This window comes from Pteropus medius, unplaced genomic scaffold (assembly GCF_902729225.1).
Source record: "Pteropus medius unplaced genomic scaffold, Ma_sr-lr_union100, whole genome shotgun sequence".
Classification (NCBI taxonomy): domain Eukaryota; kingdom Metazoa; phylum Chordata; class Mammalia; order Chiroptera; family Pteropodidae; genus Pteropus; species Pteropus medius.
Window position 1 is genome coordinate 317217 of NW_024343104.1, and position 25460 is coordinate 342676.

General features: G+C 35.5%; 1 protein-coding gene across 4 annotated transcripts in view; it reads right to left on the reverse strand.

Annotated features, from left to right (window-relative positions):
• Nucleotides 1–4034: 4034 nt before the first annotated feature.
• The window catches only part of ARHGEF12 (Rho guanine nucleotide exchange factor 12), a 147861-nt gene continuing 126435 nt past the window's right edge, over nt 4035–25460 (reverse strand). For all 4 annotated transcript variants that reach the window (XM_039867068.1, XM_039867069.1, XM_039867070.1 and 1 more), the window contains 11 exons: nt 23608–23685; nt 22445–22520; nt 15703–15870; nt 14816–14903; nt 14205–14291; nt 14003–14079; nt 13481–13714; nt 10810–11280; nt 9688–10004; nt 8553–8622; nt 4035–7987 (listed from right to left, as the gene is read on the reverse strand). In XM_039867068.1, coding sequence (XP_039723002.1) covers nt 7977–7987; nt 8553–8622; nt 9688–10004; nt 10810–11280; nt 13481–13714; nt 14003–14079; nt 14205–14291; nt 14816–14903; nt 15703–15870; nt 22445–22520; nt 23608–23685 — 1677 coding nt within the window. In that variant the 3' untranslated portion in view covers nt 4035–7976. The remainder of the gene's footprint in view (nt 7988–8552; nt 8623–9687; nt 10005–10809; nt 11281–13480; nt 13715–14002; nt 14080–14204; nt 14292–14815; nt 14904–15702; nt 15871–22444; nt 22521–23607; nt 23686–25460) is intronic.

Here is a 25460-nt window from a genome sequence, read left to right on the forward strand (position 1 = left end):
ATTCGATCTCCTTTCTCAAGATTGCTTTAGCTATTCGGAGTCTTTGTAGTTCCATGTAAATTCTAATATTATTTAATTCTGTGAAAAATGCCATTGGTATTTTGATATGATGGTGTTTAATCTGTAGGTTGCTTTGGGTAGTATGAACATTTTAACAATGTTATTCTTTCTATCCATAAGCACAATATATGCTTCCACTTATTTGTATTTTCTTCAGTTTTTTCTTCGCTGTCTTATAATTTTTCGAGTACAGGTCTTTTACCTCCCTGACTAAATTTATTCCTAGGTATTGAACTTTTTGATGCAATTGTAAATAGGATTGTTTTCTTAATTTCTTTTTCTGATAGTCCCTTTCCTTTCTTCCTTTCCTTCCCTTCCCTTCCCTTCCTCTCTCCCTCCCTCCCTCGTTCCCTCCCTCCCTTTTTTTTTTCTTTCTCTTTCCCTCCCTCCCTCCATTTCACTCTCTCTTTCCTTTCTCTTTCTCCTTTTTTTTTTTCTTCTGTCTATTGCTGTGGCTAGGACTCCCAAACTATGTTGAATGAAAGTGGTGAAAGTGGATATTCTTTTGTTCTTGATCTTAAAAAAGAAACTTTAGCTTTTCACTGTTGAGCGTGATGTTAGCTGTGGGTTTGCTGTATATGGCCTTTGTTATGTTGTGGTGTATTTACTCGCTAAAGTATTGCTGAATTTGGTTTGCTAATATTTTGTTGAGGATTTTTGCATCTTTGTTCCTCAGGGATATCGGCCTATATATCTACATATTTTTGGTAATGTTTTTGTTGCTTTTGGAATCAGGGTAACTAACAGTGGCCTTGTGAGCCTTCCCTCCTCTTGAATTTTTTGGAAGAGTTTGAGAAAGATAGCTGTTGATGCTATTTGAATATTTAGTAAAATTCACCCGTGGAGCCGTGTGGTCTAGGACTTTTGTTTGTTGGGAGCTTTTTCATTACTGATATGATTTCATTAGTAATAATCGGTCTGTTCAGCTTTTCCGTTTCTTCTTGATTCAACCTTGGAACATTGTACATTTCTAGGAATTTTTCCATTTCTTCCAGATTGTCCAATTTATTGGCATATAATTATTCATATATTTTCTTAACAATCCTTATATTTCTGTGGTGTCAGTTGTCACTTGTTTCATTTCTGATTTTATTTCTTTGGGTTCTTTTTTTTTCTTGATGAGTCTGGTTGAACGTATATCAAGTTTGTTTATTTTTTCAAAGAACCAGTTCTTAGTTTTATTGATCTTGTTTTTTAGACTCTATTTAGTTTATTTTTCCTCTGATCTTTGTATTTCCTTTCTTCTACCCACTTTTGGCTTTGTTTGGTGTTCATTTTCTAGTTTTTTAGGTGTAAAGTTAGATTCTTTGGGATTTTTCTCGTTTCTTGAGGTAGGCCTATATAGCTATGACTTTCCCTCTAAAGACTGCTTTCTCTGTGTCCCATTGATTTTGTGTTTTCACTTTCCTCAAGGTATCTTTCGATTTCTTCTTTGAACTTATTGTTAATCTCTTCGTTGTTTAGCAGCGTGTTATTTAGCCTCCATATGTTTGTGTGTTTTTCAGTTTTCTTCTTTTAATTGATTTATGATTTCATACTGTTGTGGTCAAAGAAGATGCTTGATATGATTTCAGTCTCTTAAATTTATTAAGACTTGTTTTGTGGCCCAATGGTCTGTCTTGGAAAATGTTCCATGTGCACATGAAAAGAATGCATATTCCGCTGCTTAGGGGTGAAATGCTCTAAAAATAGCAATTAAATCTATCCTGTTTGAAGTGTCATTTGAGAGCACACCTGTTTTCAGCAGCTTTCCACCTCACCCAATTGAGAGAATTCCCACTGTTTTTCATAGGCAGATGTGGAGGCTCCTCTTCCCAACATTGATGCTCCAAACTGGGGAGCCCAGCTTGAGACTGGGACCTTTCGTACCTCAGGGGGATACCCTGCAGCTGAGATATCCCTCACGATTCTCCACCGCTATATTTGGGACTGGGGTCAGCCCATTTCATATCTCCACACCTCCTACCAGTCTTGAATTTGCTTCTTCTTTATATCCTTAGTTACTGCAGTAATCTTTTAAGAACCTACCATGTGTACATGTCATTGCAGTGTCACAAAGGATATCAATTATCTGAGAAGGTACTAAAATATATTTTCTTGTTAAAATATGCGTTGGGTTGGATTGTCTTCTTATAATTCAACCAAAACATTATTGCACCAGATTGCACACAGAAGTAGATATTTGAACTATGAGAATCCAGTTATCTTCCATTTTCTAGACATTGAAGAGCTTTGAAAGGCTATAAAACATTCTTCTCAATATTTTGATTGTGGAAAATATAGCAATTTTTCATTAAAAAAATGGTAATGAGTTTATCATTTTTAAATAGCTATTTTATATTCTCATAAATTTTCATTTTAATTTCTAACAAAGTAAATATCAATAGATATAATCCATATGAACATCAGCTCCTCCATGAAGTCCCTAATAATCTTTAAGAATGCAAAACAGTTCTGAGATCAAAGATTGAGAACTCATGCACTATCATACTACCTGACTTTAATATTTAAAATAAAATGCAGAAAAAATTTTCTCTGTACAGATACTTATCCAAAATTTTTTTTTTAAAGATTACCAAGATGTACCTTAACTATTGTTATTGATCAGAATGTGTTCAGGCAGCTCCAACCCAGTGGTTACATGTGAAAAAAAAGTGATCCCCTGAAATAAAATGCTGTAAGAGTAGCCTTAATCATAGGTAGGTCCAAAAACACCCTAATCAAATGAGAGGAAAAGACTACAAAAAAAAGAGAGCTCTACCTACCTTAAATGATTTCAAACCAAGGCCTCAGCTGATGCTCAGGGAATGATGATTTCTCACTAGTAGTAAAACAAACATTCCCTGACAGCTAAAACTGAGAAAGTGTTTTCAATTAGTAACAAGAATTATAATTGACACTACAGAAAAAATGGGAAACACCTACATCTAGCTATTTATCTATAACATTCATCATATTTGGGAGACATCAACTTCAATTACAAAGCAACTTCTTCATCAGGATAGATCCTCTTATCTCTCGAGTAGGTATTAACATTTGGTGAACCAGTCATTTGGCTTGGAAGAGGACAGCAAAAAGTGGAAGTAACTTTTCACATGCAAAGACAGAGTTTTACTTTCTTCATTCTTAGTAGAACATGGTCATCCAGGGGCAAGTGGGAATAGAATGGGTATTTATTTGTTCTACTAGTTATGTTTATAAATAGAAAGAGCTTAGAGTACAAACAGGTTGATTCCACAAAGTACATTTTAATATCCTTAATTTTTAAAAGGTTAAACTAAAAGATCACATAAAATATTATGCATTTTATTATGCTTATTAGATCAGCCAAATGTGACCCTGAATGACTGAAAACTAAATTATTGTCCCAAGAGTAAGTCAAATTACACCTCTATGTCAAAACCAACACAGAAAAAGCCCAAAATTCACTGAGTCTTCTGAGTTGAAATGAAATCCATAAAAGCACAGACATGTTGGTACCTTAGGAAGTCCAGCATTGGGAATATGAGCGGTAATAAAGACATCATATTTTCATTTAGGGTAGCATTAAACTAAAGTTATCTTCAAGTGAGCCATAAAATCTGTCCCATTAATCCCACTGAATTATATACTTCAAAATAATTAAAATGACAAATTTTGTTATATATAATTACAATTTAAAAAAATTAGTAGTATGTCAAAATCACTGAACTGTACATTTTAAATCAGTGAAATGTTTGCTATGTTAATTATATCTCAATAAAGCTGTTCAACAACAAAACTGCCCCAAATGATGGGGCAATCCCAGGTGCTAGAGTCCTCATGGAAGTTTATACATTAGAGATCAAATGGCTAGTCTTACTAGTAAAGATGCTCTAATAAGTAGGAAGATGTTTGATAGTCACTGCCAGTAAGATTAAGGTCTCCTTAGCACCAAATTTTTCTAATATAACTTAGAGACAAAGCAACAAGAATACAAATAAAAAGTCATATACTTGGTTCCTTTAAGCATATTTAATATTTGAACTCTCATTTTCTATTTTCCCAGACCCCAGAAAACAAAGTTTTTAGATGACCAATATTTTGTTCCAGAAACATATAACCTTATCAGCTAATTCATAAAAGAGCTATTTCACAAAGGTACATCTGGATAATTAGAGCAATAAACTGTGATCAGTAAAAATACATGATTGTTAATAAAGGTTTTTGAAGATAGTTCCAGATTTTGAAAAAGTAATTTCTGTTAAAGAGTATATGATTGTATGGTGAACAAGGAAAATAAAATATTCTAGTAGAAAGAGACTTATTAAAAACCAACAGTGTGCATATTAGTTATTTTTGCAGTACCTCTGCTTAGCCACTGATACCTGGAAATGGCGACAGAGATTTTTTCAAGAAGGTACATTTTTCTTCCTACCAATTTATTGTGAAAAAATATCAGTACCAGAGGGGAAACCATGAGGAATGAAGCAAAGGAATTCTTTTCTTGAGGAAAGAACAATTTTGTAGATCACTCTGAAAAGGGGTAGAAAAGTCAGAAAAAAACATGATTTATAAAACAAAAATTCTAATACTAGGGGGAAAAAACAGCCCACAGAAACATGACTGGAAGCTCCTCCTGTCTATTCTGAGGTCCTCTGTACATTCTCAGTGGTGCCTTCTGTGACATACAGGGAAGAAAACATTGACCAAGCTCTAGTAGCTCAAAATAACACCATATACCACATTGAGAGAAGACAGCTTCCAGTGTGAAATACAGAAGCTCTATTATAATACATCAAATTTACCAACATGAAAAAGAAAAGTATACAAATAAAAGATAACCTAGAAAGCATATTATTTTCTTTAGCTTCTAAAAATAAGAAAAAAATGGACTTTTTTCCTCTTTCACATTAGCTTCCCCCTTCTCCTCCAAATACAAACAAGACTTTCAAAAGGGATTCATCCTTTTTAAGTTGTCATAAGTTGTTCTGGGGCAAAAAAGCCAAAAAAATTTATGAAATATACCTCCTATGCAGTATACTGTAGTAAAATGGCTACAGTTTATATTCTAAAAGCCCAGATAACTCAAGTAGTCCAAGTTAGCTGATTTTAAAGTATGTAAAATATGTAGCTTCTAGGGCAGTAATCAATATTTTAAATTATAGCACTTGGAGTGCTTACTGATTTGCTTTGGTTAACTGTTGTCTGAAAAGGAAGGTGACACTCCAAATGTAATTTGCCGCTTAATAGCAAAGAAGCCATTAGCCCCACAGGAAAGAGCACTGGATCACAGCAGGTCATTTCAACAGCTAAACCCCAGCTCTTCTGTTCTGGGAAGGTTGCTTTGTCTGTATGGAAGTAGATTCCAACTTCGAGTCACATAACTTTGAGAAAATGACTTTGATGGTAACCAGTTCCACTCGAGGACAGGATGAATATCTAATTACATCTTCCTGTAGGGCAGATATAGTATCAAAGTAAAATGGATGTGATTTAATAGCCAAAATAAAATGGAAGGTGTGGGAGGCCAGGCTGGGAAGGAGGGAAAAAATCAAATAAGATAAAAAGAACTCTTAAAATTGTGGGATCTTTTCAGAATTAAACTTCATTTTGGGGCTTTGTTTGAAAATCTAGATATGAATTTATTTGAAAGTACTAGAGCTATGGTCAAAGTATTTTTCCAGTTAGCCCTGTTCTTGTTCCAAGGAGAGGTTAAATTGCAGGAAAAGAAAAGCCAATAGTTAGTTGCTTAGGACAAGATACTGGCTGAGCTAGAAGAGAAACCAAAACTTTGCTAACCTACAAAGCTTCTTAAATGAGTGCTAGAAAATTATGTAATTTCCCTGTAGTGTCTGAAGTTTAGATGAAAGTTCTATTTATATTTACCTTTCTTTTGACTAACTGCTCACTGATGGTATTAGTGTCAAGTGGCTACATGAAACCCTTTTAATTGAGAGTGTAACTACATTATTTCCAGCAGCACAATATAACCATTGGTTTCTCCTTGCTTCTCTTATATAAAAAGTTCAAATTCCATTTAAATATTAGCTTCTGCTTCTAAAATTTTTAATCTCGTTCTGATTTAATTTATACTGGGCCTACAACCCAAAATATAATTCTAATTTATAGATGAGGTCCAACAATCCAAGTTGGTTGGTCTACTTAAAAAATAGATCAGTTTTGAAGACAGAAACAGGAATCCAGAAATAAATGAGCTTGTTAAGTTGTAGTGGTGTTTATAATAGCAACTAAAAATCCATATCATTTGTGATGAGTGTGTATATATATACTGGACTGCAGAGAAGAATAAAACTACATCCTGAGTACCCAGAGTTCAGAGGGCACTACTGAAAGATAACGGCAGTAGATGAATTCCTTGCATACTAACAGAGTTTTAAGATTTGACAAATGATTTAGTTAGTGGGCAAAACTACTCCAGAACATATATACCTGATGCACACAGAAAACCACAGAAAACCAATACAACTGAAGGAGTTCTCAAGTTACAAAATTCTGAAACATTTATCCTCTGTAGGGTGCTGCCAACACTACTATTCATTCGAGAGCAGGCAGTTACCAATACCTTGCCTGCAGTATCCAGTGTACGATCTGGTCTGCAATTTTTAAGGTCAGTCAGGCACCAGTGTGGAAAAAGTCCCAGCAGTGAAGTCAGAGGAAGTGCTTCTGGAGCTGGTCTGAGCAGCTCTGCCTTCTCCATCACATCTTTCTCCACTCCACTCTTGGCTCTCCTTTTAACTCAAAGAGCCCTTTGGCACCATCAGTGCAAAAATTAGAGTCAAACCTCCAGGTACTAAAATTGTACTGGCCTTATAATCAGCAGTACCCGTGGCTAATGATAGCCATTGTTCAACTCAGTAGTGATTCTTTTAGATAACCTTCCCAAACTCTTTTATCCAATCCCATCCCACTCTTCCTCAACAACCCCCACCCCTGCCACCATCTGAAGCATCTCCATTTGTATTTTTTTACTTCCTGCTCAATCTGCAGGAATAATTTTACACAAGTGCCAAAGTCTAATGTATAATTATAAAAATGAAATGATATTAATAACAAATTTATAGTCAAGAAAATAAAATTTGCTTTCCTCTCCCTCCCAAATCCCAACCCTCAAAAGAAAAGAAGACAACAGAAGAAAACACACCATTTCAAGTGCCTGCTATTTAGTACATCGAGGATTCCTGTTAATTGGTGGTTGATCCCAGCTAGAGAAGAGGTGCTTGCCTCAGATGGGAGGAAGCCCATCTACTATATGTCTACCTGGGTAGCATGCAGCTCAAGTCCTCTGCACATAGGAGCCACAGGCATACTATGCCTTTGAGGTGACCATCAGAGAAACAGCATAATGGACAGCAGAGGGCATGGATACAGTTAAGTGAAAGCTAGATGCTTCCCTCTCCCCTTCTTTCTACCTTCTCTTCTTTACCTCTCTACCCAACCTCCTAATACCCCATTCTGAACTCTTTGCTGCAGGAGAAATTGATCCTTGGGTGTACTAAATACAAAGGTCTAAAAACTCTTACTACTCAATTAAAACAAAACATGGCAAAATAAAAATTAAAATGTGCTTTCAAATATGGAATGAAGTCAAATAAATACATCTGATTTTCTCTTTTTCTTGTGTCTAAGTAAATTTTCATATCCTAAACCCAAAGCTCTATACATTTGGTTTTTGTTCTGAATCAAAATGAATTTCTGATACTGAGGAGAGCAGAGTGAGAGAATGGATATTCTCTCACTGACAGACTAGTGCAGCTGCCAGACTGTGAAGAACCAGTCTTGCTCTGGGTCCCCTGGGACATAGCTAAGTCCAGGGGCTTCACAGGCAGATCCTCTGTCACATGCTCTCTCTTCGTCCACACTGGAGCCAGGATGTGCTGATATAAAGCCGATGCTCAAAATCCAACAACATTCAGTCACCTCCAGGACACAGAGCTCTAACTCTTATCTGGGAAGAATAAAGATATGCAGGAATCAAGTTAAGAAGAACAAATTAACATTTAAAGAATACCTATGAAATCTGTGGGCAATGGTTATACCTTTGTTTCTGGAATAGAACGGCCTCATCCAAGAGCTTGTAAGCAAATGAATACGAATTGTTGCACTGAACACAAATCCACTTGCAGTTACAGTGAGACTCAAAAGTACAGCAAGGCCTGAGGAGGACCAAGCCTCCACCACTACGAAGTCACAGCAACATCAACAAATCACATAGGGAATCTAGGATTTACCAGGCTTACCACCAATCTGCCTTCTGCTTTGCAAAGGTTAAGAAGACAGAGAAGACAGGGTGTCATGGGAACTGACAATCGCAGTTCCTCTTAAAAAAGGAAGAGCCAAGTCAGCAGACAATAACCTCTGCTTGATATATGATATTTAAAAACAGTTTTTTAAAGACAGAAAAGAAAAATAATCTCATAAGATTTCCACTTTAAAGAATAAGAAATTGTTTCATCATTGTACTTGTTCAGGCAGGATGATTCTAGAGACTAGGATCCGCAATTTTCACATACCTGAGTGCTTGTCTGCAAGTGTTGATTCAGCCAGCCTTTGGCAAAGAATAGTGTAACTTTCCTCCACCTTCTGTAAAATAAAACCCATGTTTTTCATTTGAACATATTTTTTTTTTTTTGAAAATAGGAAAGAAGGATTTTTATATTACAGGTATTCTTCCAAATTTCAACGTAAACATCATTAAAATTTTGTTAATAGAGCAAAAAGTAAATTTCATTCCTTTTACCTATTTCTGCCTTGAACAAATAACTTACAACTTTCTCATATAAAAAGAAAATAGAGCAGAGGACAACCAGTAAAGGTGATTCTCCCAGCCTCAGGAGTTACCCTGAAAATGATCTCACATTTGGCATGAACTATACTAGAGTCAACCTGTCCACAATGGCCTTTCAGATATCTCATCAGCCATATATAATCATATAAAGAGAAAAACCTATCATATGAAGTTAAAAGAAAAACTAACGGAGACCAGGCTTTAGCTAAAAGGCTAAGGAATCCTTTTAACACTATCTGTAAAGCCTCCAACTGAATGATGTCATGATAGGCTCTAGCAACTGTGTCCACTGATGGCAAAATTTAAAATAAAGCCTCTTTCTCAGAAACCATCAAGTCAGTTTTGAAACAGAGGCTAGTATAGTGACATCTTCAATTACCAACTTACAAAAACCCCATTCACGCCCAGGTTTTAAATTACGGGAGCCACTGGAGCCAATTTTCATCTTCATAGCATCTGGAAAACTACCAATATCACCAATAATTAACAGGTAATTAATAGGTTATAGCACTTCTCAGCCTGGATTCATAACTACATAAACCCTGCCTCTCAGCTACTGTACACATCTTCACTTTGTGGACAGTCAATCATACCAAATATATTTAGGTTCTTAAACTTAGAAACCCATATAAACACAATTTATAGAGCTACAACTTTTTCTATTCTTGTGATTTGTAAGCAGATAAACAATGCTGATCCCAACTTTTTATCCAGACCTTTTCACGGATAATGGTCAAAGAAAACATAAATTTAGAAACGGAACGAGTTTATTGACATCCGCATTTCAAACATTCTATACATCTTCTTTGTTAAATGTGTTTCACAAAACTAGGTCCTAAGGATGCTGAAATCTGAGGTACCTTTAAGTGTTCAAGATCAGCCTCTATCTTACGAATGCACTCCATGATCTGTCTTTCTGGATCTGCACAAGTGGAGGCACTCTGGATCTCAAAACAAGAATCCTCCATAGCTCCCCAACGCTGCTGAACCAGGAATTCTGGGGTGAATGGTGAAACAGCCCCATCAGAATGAGCATCCTGGGGAGAATGCTGCTGGTGGTGGGAAGAGTCCATAGAGGGGAGGCCTTCCATGGGTTGCAGGGGAAGTGAGGAAGCAACCTCCTCATCTGTGGAGCTCTCCTGCACTGTTTCATAGCCATCGAGGATCAAATAGTTTCCTATTGATAGAGACAGAATAGTTTGATGACATTAGTACTGCTATTAGCACACAGAACAGAGAGATGAGGTGATATGCTGACAACTTTAAAAGCTATTAAAGAGGGATTAAAACCATTAATTCCCAAATTCCCAAGCTTAGTGTTAAGTTTATCAGAATTTTCTCACTTCAGATTTAAGTTAAATTGAACAGACTTTCACAGCTATTTCTGAAAATTTTCATATTAGCATTTTAAAAGTTAAAAGCTGAAAACTACAAAGTCCCCGTATGATCTTGCCACCATCTTCCCTGCCTAATACCTCTGTCTCATTTTCTACCATTTTTTCCCCTCACCTTGTACTCTTTAACCACAAAGAGCTTGCTCTTGCCTCACAGCCTATACACTATTCTTCTCAGCTAGAACACTCTCCCTCCAGATATACCCACATAGACCCCCTTGGGTCTCTGCTCAAATGCTACCTCAGCAGAGGCCCTCTTCCCTGATCACCCTGTCTGTCCCCATTCGTTCTGTTGCCCCTTAGTCTGACTTATTTTTCCTAATATTTCTTCTTATTTGACATCTATTGTTGACTTATTTACCAATACTCTTTCCCCTATTACCACTTAAGCTTCATGAGTATAGTTGATTTTAGTGTTTGTTTATTCAATGCTATAGGGGTTGGAGTCTGACACAGATTCAATAATTATTTAGTGCATGAAAGAATAAATGCTACACATACACACCTGGCGAACCCAAAAAGATCCATTTTAGCACATAAGACAGTTAACAACAATCAAAATCAAAGTTTTAATGTGAAACAACTTGCCTGAGATGCATAAATTAACATCCTTCTCTTCCTTTTTAACTGTTCCATAACCTTCTGATGGATTATCATCATTATGTGCTTCACGGGCATCAAAAAAGTGCTCTCCACTCTCATCAAGACCTCCATCTGGTTCTGCAGGAGGAATCTCTGGGGTCATAATCATGTGGTCCATTGCTAAAATGTTACTTGCATGGCTATCTTGGAATGCCACTACCACTGAACCCCGCGAAGCATAAGATTCAGTTGAAGTCTGTGGATTGTAGCAAGCTGAAATGACATCAGCTCCAGTTCTAAAGGGCATCTGTCCTTCACCAGAATGATAGGCCTTAATATTTTCAAAGTTCTGGGTTCCACTGTCTGTCTGCTCCCCCGGGGAGGCTGTCCTGTATCTTGAGAAATGTGGCCAGTCTTCCTGAGTATTCTTCTCAGCCAAACTCAGCCTTTGTACCAGCAACTGCTTCAACAAACCCACTAAAAGATTTAAGAAAGAGCGGGGAAAAAAGCACAATTCACAACTATAAGCTCAGACTCCACAAATTAAATTAGTTAGTGAAATTATCAATTATCTTTAAAAGTAAGTAACTGTTTAGAAACAAAGTCAAAACATTAATTTCATACATTTTTGTCTTGTTTGGAAAATGAAATAAAGCACCATCTGGAGACGACTTAAGATTAAACCAGACTTGAAAAGATCTAGGTGCTCTTAATTGGGAGGTACCCTTATTTAGAACTGCAAAATAACCAATACCATGTCTTCCTCTGTTTTTCCTTCCAATAACTGAAATAATACCCACAAGGTATTTCTTAAAAGAATGTTGAAAAATTGTGTTAAACTAGACAAAAAAAAAAACAAAAAACACAGAAACCCTAAAAGTTCTATTTTTCCCGAAGCAGACACTATATACACAGACATTATTTTTTCTAATTTTATTAGACACAGAGAACATTTATTTTATCATTTATAATAATCTAAAGTATCTCCTTAAATGGTGAAGAAAATAAACTTCCTTGTAATAGAATTTAATTCTAATGCTTTGGTAGCATGTATAACGTCAAAAGATAAGTAAATGTTAAGTTTTTAAAAAATGACCTTACTTCTGGCACAGCTTCCTTAGGTTGTTAAAAATAGAACCAATTTAATTTTGAATGGGTAAGTATATGCTGTGAGGTCACTTACATAATGAAAGAGTTACTGGGACAAGGTTAGTCAAACTATCAAAAGTCTTAATTGTACTTAAAAATGCCTAACCCACTATATTGTATACTTGAAACCACTATAACAGTGAATATTAACTGTAATTAAAAAATAAAACAGAAATTAAAAAAAAAGAAATTATTATGACTGTTAATTCAAGAGAAACTAGAATTAATTAGGTTTTAAAGAACCTGACCAATTCTCTACTTTCAACTCTGACTTAATTTCTATCTTCTGTTTCTTCACACAGATCGGAGTCTTTGACCCTCTGTCTTTCTGCTTTACATTCACTTCCTGAGAGATGCTCTGAATTCTTATGGCTTCAACACTCAAATCCATCTCTCCTTGACCTCTCTCCAAAGTTCTAGTCTCAAACCCCAACTTCCTGCTCATCATTTCTTCTTATATGGAATTCATTATCTTTAGCTCAACATGTTTTAAAATTAAGCCCATTATCTCTGAAATAAATGAAGGAAAAAAAGTGTGACAGTGGTAGTCCTTTCTGACTTTTATTTCTGACAAGAATACTGAAATTATCTCTATAAATATTCCCTTTCCTTTGCCATCCAAAAAGTCAATTGCTTTAAGTATTTATTGAGTTCTCACTTTATGTTTATTCTTGGAACCATTCAGATCCAAACCTTTTTAGCCTCGAGCCCAGGCTACTACAATAGCTTAATAGTAACTGCACTACTATAAACTGCTTTCCATTCAAATCCTTTCACAGTTCTCAAATTTTTTTTTTTCATTAGTCATAACCTAGCTTAAAAACTAAAGATTCTCTACAGCTAGAGCAACCGTTCTCAGCCTTTTCCCTGTGATACACTCCCCTTTGTAACAGTGATTATCAACCAGTGGAGGGTTAGGAGTATTAAAAAGAGTGGCAAGGACCACCCACTCTCATATGTACCCACGTCTGTGTGTCTGTGTCAGTGAAGGATGGGCACTAGTGGAGAATACTACAATTTCCACAAGAATATTAGAAGAATAATTTGTAGTTTGAAAAAGGCTTTGAAACAGTGTGATGTACCATCCTGAATGTTCAGAGGACTCAATCTGGTATCCACAGCAGCTGAGCTCAGCAACACATTTGCTACCCTTCCAACCATTATCTGTAACTTACATGGTCTACCACAGGCTAACTAGTCTATGCACTGCTCTCTGAACACCCTCAGAGTTTTCTACTCTTGTATGAATGACTTCTATTATTCTAAATACCTATTAGAAACCCATTCTTCAAGGCAGTAATCACATCTCTGTTTTCTGATGCCTCCATTCTCTGGTCACCCCAAAGAGGTCACTTTTGATACATCTATATTGTCTGTTAACTTAAAAAGGTGGGTGAAGTTTTTATCATCTTTCCAACTAGACTGTAAAATTCTTGCAGGGAAAAGTCACAGTTTACACTTCTTTGGTATTATCCTAAGTGACTCATAGTACATTAGACAACAATATTAACTTATGAATAAAACTTACAATTCCTTAATGCATCCAATGCCCAGTGTTCTTCTGAGACGGGTAAATGTGGATCTGGGATTGTGATTCGACAATTTACTCCAACTTCCTTTAGAGTCCCATCTGCATGTTGTTCCTTTGCAAACTGTCTCTCAGCCACAAACAGATCATCTACTTCTGATTTCCCAGCGGTGCCCAGTGAATGAGACTGAGGTTTTGATGATATTAAGGGAGACTCTAATCCCAAATCTCTGTCTGTCCAACAGAAGAGAAAAAGTAGAATATATCTTAAATAAAACTTTTAACATGAAGCATTCAGGAAATACTTGGAAAAAAATAACAACATGAACTAAATATATTGTCTGTTAAGTGAAATACACAATTAGAGCAGTGTTATTATGGGACGCTGAAAGCTCAAGAGTGAAATTTGTTAAAATGAATAGCTGATGCCAGAACCTGCATATACCAAGAGTTAAAGTTCTGCATTTTGATAAATAACATATAGACTAAATTCTTCCAGGTAAACTTAACAGATCAGTTTACCTGGACTCTGCAGACCAGTGACTGAAATGCCATGATGTTCCACTTTTAACTTTGGACTTTCTTCATCATTGTCTTCTCTATGGAAGAAAGAAAACAATCTTTTAACTTTATGAGGTATCTAAATATCAAAATTTAAGAATTACCCATTCCCTTTCTAACCAAAAACAAAGTCAGTTCTCCTACAAGGCAAAGGCACACTCACTCGCAAGGTGGTGACTGTGGCAATGGAATTGGCTTTGTGGATTGCTCCTTCACTGATGCAGCCATCCGACAGATTAGGTCCTGCCAACTGTGGAATTTTGAAAAGAATCCAAAATATAAAAAGGAAAAGAAAAAGAAATGTCCTTTAAATACACCAAGAAACTAAAAGTAAAAACAAAATAAAAGCAAACAAACCAGAAACCAAAACAAACAAAACCAACAAACAAAAACTCTGCTTTCTAGAGAATATCTTTATTTTGGTAACAACTATTAAGTAAGATTATAAAAACTCCATATGATAAAGAAAAACTTAACAACATAATCGATACACTATCTTCACTTGACAAAACTTCAAAACTTCACTTGACCCTTCTGGAATCTTTTCTTTAGAAAAGATACTTTCAATAGAACAGAATCAAAATAAAACACATCGATCTGAAAAGTAAAAAGTTCTTAGAAGAACATATCTAAAAGAATATAGAGGAAATGCTGTGTATATACTTTTCAAAGTCCTGCTACAGGAAAAAAAAAAAAGTTAAGTTGCAAAAGATTACATTCAGGATATTAAAAATATTAGAACAAGGTCAAATATTAGCTATGTCTAATACATACACAGTTTTTTCAGAAACTGTTTGTGCCACCAGTTCATAAATTTGGGCTCCATTGTCTGACATGGAGATGACAAATAAAGCTTTGTTATCTGGAAAAAAAAGACAAAAATTACTCTCACAATGCAACCTACAGAGGCCATTTCCACACCGCTGGTATTCTTCCACATCTTAATCTAGGTAAAGGTTATATGTGTTCACTTTGTAAACATGTGTTCATATAAAATTCACCAAGCTATTCACTTAAAATTTGTGCAAAATATTGTATATTATTATACTGTATTTATTATATTTCAATAAAACAAAGATTATAAAAACATTCATTTCACAGTAATTTATTAGAAACAAAAGTTGTCAGCGGGTGTTAGATAAAAGAGTTCATAAATTTATCCTGTTATCATGGAACTAATGAGTTTTAAAAGGGATTTCATTGTTAGTACACCTAATATATAATTTGCTAACTTAAACTGGTATTAAAAACACAACTACATCCATCTCTTCAGTTTTTGCTTTTGTTTTTTTACCAAATCAAGAAACATACCACTCTAATGAAATTCTTTTCACTGGGATTACCCCCTGCAACTCAGTATTTTCATTGGTGTCTATCAATCAGTTGAATATGGAATAAAGATTGAAATAATATGCAGAAAATTTTCAAATGCAAGAAATTACTCAGAGAGTCTAGGCATCAAAATTTTGGAATATAAACTCTTCATTCACTTTCTAAGCAGTAAATAAATTTCTTTTAATTTCTATAAGAATATTAAAAGAACAAAACTTTATCCTAGTTATGCTACATAAACAACACTGAATATCTTAGCCAAGTTTACAATGAATCTGAAGGTTATTAGCATCATTGTATGTTAGCAGTATGTTAGCAGACATACTTGCCTGTTGCCACTTGTCGAACCAACACTGTATTCAACTTAATGACAGGGCTAAATGTGTGTTTGCTATCAGCTGAGGATGCCAGAATCTTACTATGACATCTTAACACCAGTCTATCATCCTGCTTTTGTAACAATACAAGAATGTCTTCCAGCAGCAATGTGTATAAATCTAGAAATAAAAATACAGGAAAGGTGATTAGTACAGAAACTGAAATGTGCTTTATTAACTTTATAACAATGAAAAAGAGAAAATTTCTAAATTACTATTAAATCTAGTAAATTTTAAAAATTAGGGAGTTCTCTTCCTATGACATTACAATTACAAATATATTATAAATCAATCAACCTGAAGACCCATCTGAACACTAGCTTGAACAAAAGTCCTAAATCTAAAGATATACAGAAGAAGCCAATTTGAGATGGCGAGAAGGTAGATATGAAACGGGCTGGCCCCACACCCATGTGTGGTGGTTGAGAATTTGGAGAGATATCTCGATTACAAACGTTCCCTGAGCAGTGATGGGTTCCTGCCCCAAAATAGGCTCCCCAGCCTGGAGCACCAGCACTGAGAAGAGGAATCTCCACAACATCTGGCTATGAAAATCAGCAGGAATTCTGTCTGGGTGAGCTGCAAGGCAGCTGGAAACTCAAGTGTGCTCATAATGGTCCATGCACTCCCAGGAATTCACCCTGGGCTCCGGGAGATGGCAGCATGGGAGGAGGCATCAGAGACATACAGGTAGAGACTGAGTTATGTGGTTTCAGGACGAGGGCTGGAGGGACAAAATCCACTGTCTCTGTGATTAGCTCATCTCCAAACATGCCGACATCTGAATCTGATTGAGCCCAATGAGTATCATTTGTTTCACATAAGTGACTTGATGAGATCCAACCCACATAACTTGCTTACTGCCAGAAACTGTTTTGGGCGGCTGGGTTGGCCTACAAGGCCGTCTCTTCTGGACAACACTCGGGGGTTCATGGACCCAGGGGGGTGGCAGTTGGCCTCAGTGGGCTCTGACCCTTTTACTGAGTGGCCCTAGGTTCCACAATGGCACGAAACCTGAAACTACATTTACCTGGTAAGCACCACTTGCCACACGGCGCTGACTCCCTGAGACCTTGCATCACCCAACTTAGATACCTCCAGAGGTTTATTCAGCGGCTGAGACTTACAGGCAGCTGGCAGGTGGAGGCAAGCCTCAGGGTGCCCTGGGCATTTTGATGAGCTGCCTTAGCACCAGTACTGGTGGCAACCGGCCTCAGTTCTCAGTGTGGCCTCTCCTACATGCCTCCAGTTCCAGTGCAGGTAATAACCAATTGCGATCACTTTGTAGCCTCTACCCGGTATCCCCCGGCAGTCAGAGGCCGTGACTGACTTTGGCCAGCATGGGAGCCCCTCCTAAGAGGCCCCAGAATGAACACACTCAGTGATTGGCTTCAGACCACAACAGAGCATCACCTGATGAGCTGCACAAATGGCACACCCAAAGGGTGGTCTCAGCAGGCACTAGGGTAAATCCCTCTTAATGGGGTGAGTTCCCACACAGCAGCTAGTACCCTATGGTCCTGGTCAATCCTCAAAGCCAGTCAGCCTTTGAGAGTCAGTCCCACCCATTGATGTGCCAACAGCAATCAAAGCTCAACTACAACAGGAAGGCACACATAATCTACACAAGGGACACTCCTGGAGCACTGGGCTCAGGTGATGATGAGGGAGGTTGTACCACTGGACCCCACAGGACTCCTACTGCCAAGACTGGGAGACATAGGAGATCTACATAGAAACAAACACAGAGAGGTATCCAAAATGAGATAAAGAAACATGTCCCTGATGAAAGAACAGGATCAAACTCCAGAAAAAGATCTGAATGAAATGGAGTCAAGAAACCTACCAGATAAGAATTCAAAACACTGGTAATAAGGATGCTCAAGAAACTTAGAGAGAATGTCAATAAAGAGATAGTAAGCATATAAAAAAAAAAAAGGATGGAGAAACCACAAAAAAGAACCAGTTGGAAATGAAGAATGTAATAACTGAAAGGAAGAACACACGAGAAGGAATCAACAGCAGATTAGACAAAGCAGAGGACTGACAAACAAGGTCACAGAAAACACCCAATCAGAACAGCAAAAGCAAACAAACGAACAACTGAAAGGCAGTTTAAGGGACGTCTGTAACAAAACCAAGTGTAAGGACATTCATATCACAGAGGTACCAGAAGGAAGAAAGAGAGGGAGAGGGATTGAGAACCTATTTGAAGAAATAATGACTGAAAACTTCCCTAACCTGGCAAAGGAAATACGTGTACAAGTCCAGGAAGCACAGAGAGCCCCAAACAAGATGAACCCAGAGAGGCCCACACCAAGACCTCAAAATTAAAATGTCAAAGGTTAAAGAAAAAGAATCCTAAAAGCAGCAAGAGAAAGGCAGCCAGTTACTTACAAGGGTAGTCCCATAAGTCTGAACAGATTTCTCAACAGAAACCTTGCAGGCCAGAAGGGACTGGCACAAAATATTCATAGTAATGAAAAGCAAGGACCTACAACCAAGACTATCCCAGCAAGGCTAACATTTAAAATTGAGGGAATGATCAACAGCTTCCTAGACAAAAAAAAGCTAAAGGAGTTCATCATCACCAAACCAGTATTACAAGAAATGTTAAAGGGACTTCTTTAAGGAGAAGAAGGGCAAAAAAAGAACATAAACATGAATAATAAAATGGCAATAACTATGTACCTATCAATAATCATTTTAAATGTAAATGGAGTAAATGTTCCAATCAAAAGACACAGGGCTGCTGAATGGATAAGAAAACGAGACCCTTATATATGCTGTCAGATCAAGAGACACACATGGACTAAAAGGAACAAAAAAGATATTTCATGTGAATAGAAATAAAAAAATAAAAAAGCTGGGGTAGCAATACTTACATCTGACAAAATGAACTTTAAGAGACAAAGAAGGTCATTACATAATGATAAAGGGATCAATCCAACAAGAGGATATAGCCCTTGTAAACATTTATGCACCCAACATAGGAGCACCTAAACATACAAAGCAAAACCGACAAGCATAAAGGGAGAGATCGACAGTAATACAGTCATGGTAGGGGACTTTCACACCTCATTGACATCAGTGGATAGATCTTTCAGACAAAATCAACAAGGAAACAGCGGCCTCAAATGACACTTCAGACAGGATAGATTTAATTGCTATTTTTAGAGCATTTCACCCCTAAGCAGCGGAATATGCATTCTTTTCATGTGCACATGGAACATTTTCCAAGACAGACCACATTGGGCCACAAAACAAGTCTTAATAAATTTAAGAGACTGAAATCATATCAAGCATCTTCTTTGACCACAACAGTATGAAATCATAAATCAATTAAAAGAAGAAAACTGAAAAACACACAAACATATGGAGGCTAAATAACACGCTGCTAAACAACGAAGAGATTAACAATAAGTTCAAAGAAGAAATCGAAAGATACCTTGAGGAAAGTGAAAACACAAAATCAATGGGACACAGAGAAAGCAGTCTTTAGAGGGAAAGTCATAGCTATATAGGCCTACCTCAAGAAACGAGAAAAATCCCAAAGAATCTAACTTTACACCTAAAAAACTAGAAAATGAACACCAAACAAAGCCAAAAGTGGGTAGAAGAAAGGAAATACAAAGATCAGAGGAAAAATAAACTAAATAGAGTCTAAAAAACAAGATCAATAAAACTAAGAACTGGTTCTTTGAAAAAATAAACAAACTTGATATACGTTCAACCAGACTCATCAAGAAAAAAAAAGAACCCAAAGAAATAAAATCAGAAATGAAACAAGTGACAACTGACACCACAGAAATATAAGGATTGTTAAGAAAATATATGAATAATTATATGCCAATAAATTGGACAATCTGGAAGAAATGGAAAAATTCCTAGAAATGTACAATGTTCCAAGGTTGAATCAAGAAGAAACGGAAAAGCTGAACAGACCGATTATTACTAATGAAATCATATCAGTAATGAAAAAGCTCCCAACAAACAAAAGTCCTAGACCACACGGCTCCACGGGTGAATTTTACTAAATATTCAAATAGCATCAACAGCTATCTTTCTCAAACTCTTCCAAAAAATTCAAGAGGAGGGAAGGCTCACAAGGCCACTGTTAGTTACCCTGATTCCAAAAGCAACAAAAACATTACCAAAAATATGTAGATATATAGGCCGATATCCCTGAGGAACAAAGATGCAAAAATCCTCAACAAAATATTAGCAAACCAAATTCAGCAATACTTTAGCGAGTAAATACACCACAACATAACAAAGGCCATATACAGCAAACCCACAGCTAACATCACGCTCAACAGTGAAAAGCTAAAGTTTCTTTTTTAAGATCAAGAACAAAAGAATATCCACTTTCACCACTTTCATTCAACATAGTTTGGGAGTCCTAGCCACAGCAATAGACAGAAGAAAAAAAAAAAGGAGAAAGAGAAAGGAAAGAGAGAGTGAAATGGAGGGAGGAGGGAAAGAGAAAGAAAAAAAAAAGGGAGGGAGGGAACGAGGGAGGGAGGGAGAGAGGAAGGGAAGGGAAGGGAAGGAAAGGAAGAAAGGAAAGGGACTATCAGAAAAAGAAATTAAGAAAACAATCCTATTTACAATTGCATCAAAAAGTTCAATACCTAGGAATAAATTTAGTCAGGGAGGTAAAAGACCTGTACTCGAAAAATTATAAGACAGCGAAGAAAAAACTGAAGAAAATACAAATAAGTGGAAGCATATATTGTGCTTATGGATAGAAAGAATAACATTGTTAAAATGTTCATACTACCCAAAGCAACCTACAGATTAAACACCATCATATCAAAATACCAATGGCATTTTTCACAGAATTAAATAATATTAGAATTTACATGGAACTACAAAGACTCCGAATAGCTAAAGCAATCTTGAGAAAGGAGATTGAATTTGGAAGTATCATGCTATGCGATATCAAACTATACTGCTAGGCTATAGTAATCAAAACATCAAGGTACTGGCATAAAAAAGACACATAGATCAATGGAGTAGAACAGAGAGCTCAGAAATAAACTCATGCCTGTAATGTCAATTAATCTATGATGAAAGAGACAAAAATAAACAATGGAGTAAAGACAGTCTCTTCAGTAAATGGTGCTGGGAAAACTGGAGAGATACGTGCAAAAAAATACATAAAACTACACCACTCAGAATAGATTATATATTTAAATGTAAGACCAGAAACTATAAAATTCCTGTAAGAAAACATAGGCAGTAAACTCTCTGACGTGGCTCTCAGTAATATTTTTTCTGACACATCTCCTCAGGCAAGGGAAGCAAAAGAAAAAATAAACAAATGGGACCACACAAAACTACAAAGTATTTGCACAGCAAAGAAAACCATCAACCAAATGAAAAGATGACCTAAATGGGAGAAGATATTCGCCAATGGTACTCTGATAATGCAAATTAAAACCACAATGAGTTATCACCTCACACCTGTCAGAATGGCCATCAAAAAATAAACAACAAGTAGTTTCGATGCTGTGAGGCAAAAAAAACAGAACCCTTCGGCACTGCTGGTAAATGTGCAAATTGGTGCAGCCTCGATGCAGAATGGTTTGGAAATTTCTCAAAAAATTAAAAATATAATTACCTTATGACACAGTAATTTCACTTCTGGGTATTTATCTAAAGAAAGTCAAAACAGTAATTCGAAAAACATATGCACCCCATGTTCTTTTCAGTGTTATTTACAATAGCAAAGATATGGAAGCAACCCAAATGTCTATCAATAGATAAAAGAGATATGTTACATATATATGGTGGAATATTACTTGGCCATTAAAAAGAATGAAATACAACGATCTGCAACAACATGGAGCAACCTAGAGGGTATTGAAGTGAATCAGACAGAGAAAGACAAATACCGTATCATTTCAGTTATATGTGGAAACAAAAGAGCAAAATAAATGAAAAAAACAAAACAATTAGACTCATTGATCCAGAGAACAAACTGCTGGTTGTCATATGAAAGCGGGGTTAGGGCCTGGGTGAAAAAGGTGAAGGGATTAAGAAGTACAAATTAGTAGTTACAAAATAGTCATGGGGATGTCAAGTACAACATAGAGAATATAGTCGATAATATTGTAATAACTATGTACGGTGCTGAATACTAGAGTAATGGGGGAGGGTCACTTAAATTATATAGATGTCTACCACTATTCTGTACAACTTAAACTAATATTAAATAAAAACTGTAAAGATTTTATTTAATTTTGAAAAAGATTTTTTAATTAAAAAATTGCAAAAAATTGACTTGTTATCGCCTTTTAAAATAATTCATTCTTTTGTATTACACCGAAGTTTCTGACTGACAAGATATAAAAAATAATGGTTCCTCACCACAAATAGTTTTAGATATAGTAGTTAAAGAAAAACCTAGACTTTGCATGTTTTGCATTTATATCCTTCAAGTACAAGAATGATGGAGACAGAACTGAATCGTGACAAAGTTTTCTGCTTCTTCCCTAAATAAATATTTAACATACTTCACATATAACAAAATCATTTAAGCATAGCTACTGCAAATGCATAAATAAAACAAAGTAGCACTGCTATCAGCTGTAACTGAAAATTATGGGTGATTATCTCTTTTTCTAAAAAATTTTCCTATTCTTTTCCTTTCTTCACTTTCCCCAACATTGACAGACATTAGACCTACCAATAGTTTTATCTCTATTCACCTTCCAAACCAATGGCCCTTCATGAATCATCTTCCTTTTTGTTAAATCCAAATTCTGCCAAAATAAAAAAAAATTATCCATAAATTATTTCCAAGTACTTAGTGAGATAATATTCCATACAGTCTCATTTCAAGAAATTCTTACACATTCACTATTATTACTGATATCTATCAACTACTGAAATTGGAATAAAGACCAAGTTAAAGCAAGTAGTATAGATCTAAAAAGGAAAGGTATCTTGAAAAACATTCAGGAGTAGTGTCTTCTAAATCTCACTTTAAATAGTTGATAATAGCTTATGAAAATAAAGTTGTAAACATTCAACCACTAAATTCTCAATACACCCCTTTAATTTTTCTATAAAAAACTAGATGAGGATAATGCATAGCTTATTTGTAAGAGGCCTCTGACTGAGTTCCAGGCTCTAGTTCAAAGAAACTTCCAAGGAACAACACTTATGAAAAGTCCAGATAGTACTCAGCCTTGCTCTAAATATTGAAGACTTATTAAGAGAATCATCTTTTAATATAAGTAGCTCCAGAAAAACTTCATTCTCTGGATAGAGCTAAGCACATTTTTGATAAACTATTATATATGACATAAAAGTCTATTTTAACAGCCACCAAATAAATCTGCCAAAACAATCATCTAGAAAAACAGTACAAGAAAGATTTAAAATCCTAAGTAGTAACTTAATAGAAAAGCCTCAAATACTAGAAGTGACAATTAATAAATATTTTATGATCATTCCTGTGATGGTTTCAACTTATATGCTTTAGAAGAGCTTGACAGAAAAATAATTAAGTTATCTTTTTACTCAATCATCTGGAAAGTTCCCATAGGAAACAGCCTTACTCTTATTGAAACTATAACACAATAAAATTAAACTCCATAATAAGTAATGTTCCTTAGTCACCTGCAATTTTTGTCACAATAGTCTCAAACAAAAAGCTCCTCTAATCAAAGACTAATGTAATCTTCACACAGAAGAGACATTTAAAACAAAGTATAGAATCATAAATATAGGCAATCTATGAGACAAGAACTCCTTCATGTGATGTATGTTCCCACTGAGATGTTAATTACCTTCCAGGTCTTAAGTAAATTTTATTTTTTAAATTATTATTAGACCATCTCTCACCCTGAGCTCTTCAACATTTGGATACTCTGACAACTTCAGATTGGAGGTATCAAGGCGACGCTGATAATCTTCTAAGCGCTGAAAATTAGACAGGATGGAGCCAAGGTTACTGCTTTAGATATCAATGACTTCCCTGTTCCTAAATCAAATGGACATTTTTTTACCTACATTTTATTGAGGTCTCTACAATATTACATAAAACTGACAACTCTCTTCAAACACCCCATTTCTTTTGGCTTTGAAAACAATCGTTGTTTTCATCTTACCTCTTTGGCTGCTCGTTCTCAATCTTTTCAAACTCGCTGGCCTCTAACTAGCTTGCATTTATTTTCTGAATATTTAAATCATGTAAATTGTACAAAATTTAGAAAGTAATTCCAGGCACACAACAAAAAGTCTCCCTCCAACTCTGTTCTTTTGTCTCCCCACCCCCGATTTTCTCTAAAGAAATACTCATTTCTTGAGTAGCCTATGAGAAAAATTCTAAGAGAATAGAATATATGTGTATGCTTGTCTCTGTACATATTGTGTATACAACCTTCAACAAAAAAGATATGGTAGCATAATATATTCATATATGTATTACTCATTCAAATGATAATAATATAGTCATATACACATTTTTCTATATATGTGTATCACTCATCAATACATATTGGAGATCACCCCACAGTAGCACATACAGAGAGAGCTTATTTTTTTTTTTTAATGGCTGCATGATATTGAACTCTGTGAATGAACTATAGTTAACTATATATTGATGATGTATATGTAGGTTACTTCAAATCTTCTATAACAAACAATACTGCAATAAAATGGTCTTAAACATATACTTTTGTACACATGTAGATATATCTGTAGGATGTTTCTAGATCAAAAGGTATGTGTATTTTCCCCCACGATTATAAAAACTTCCAAATACATAGAAAAGTTTGAAAATGTATAGTGAATACCCATATGCCCACCACCTACATTCTACAATTAACATCTGCTGTATTGGTTTTCTGTTTTATCATATATCTATCCATCTAGTCATCTATTTATCAATCCATTTTATAATGTGGATGCATTTCAAAATAAGTTACAGACATAAGCACACTTTACCACTAAACATTTTAGCATGTGTAAAATTAATGAGTTCAATATTTGTTTACAGTTCTTTAAAGTAAAATTTGCATATAGTAAAATGCACATATTTTAAATATAGCTTTCCATGAATTTGTACAAAATTTGCATATGCCTGTGCAAACTCCTATCAAGATAGAAAATATTACCATTACACTCATACTTTTTCCTAACTAATATATCTGTCCCCACATCCCCAGTGACAACCACTTTTCTAATTTCTAATTTTTTTCTCACTATAGATTAGTTTAGCCTGTTCTAGAAGTTTATATAAATACAATTATATGTAAATACTCTTTTGTATCTGGTTTCTTTTGTTCAGCATGTTTGTGAGATTCTTCCATGTTGTTTATATCAATGGTTCACTCCTTTTTATTGCTGGTATTATTCTAGTTTATGATTATAACACATTTGGTTTATGTTATAAATATTCTTGTACAAGTCTCTGGGCACATACCTTCTTTCTCTTGGGTAAATCACTAGGAACAGAACTGCTGGGTCAAAGGGTAGATGTATGAATACATGCATTTTTTAATTTATATAAAAACTGTCAAAATGTCCTCTGGGGTTTTATTGTTTTATACTCCAAACATTACACTTCAAAGTTTTTCCTACAGCCTCACCAACAGAGTTGTTTCATACTCAGTTCATAAGAAATTACATCTAGGTCTATGGATTCAATTAGCCTCTATATGCTCACAATCGTATATTTTTATCTTTAGCACAGT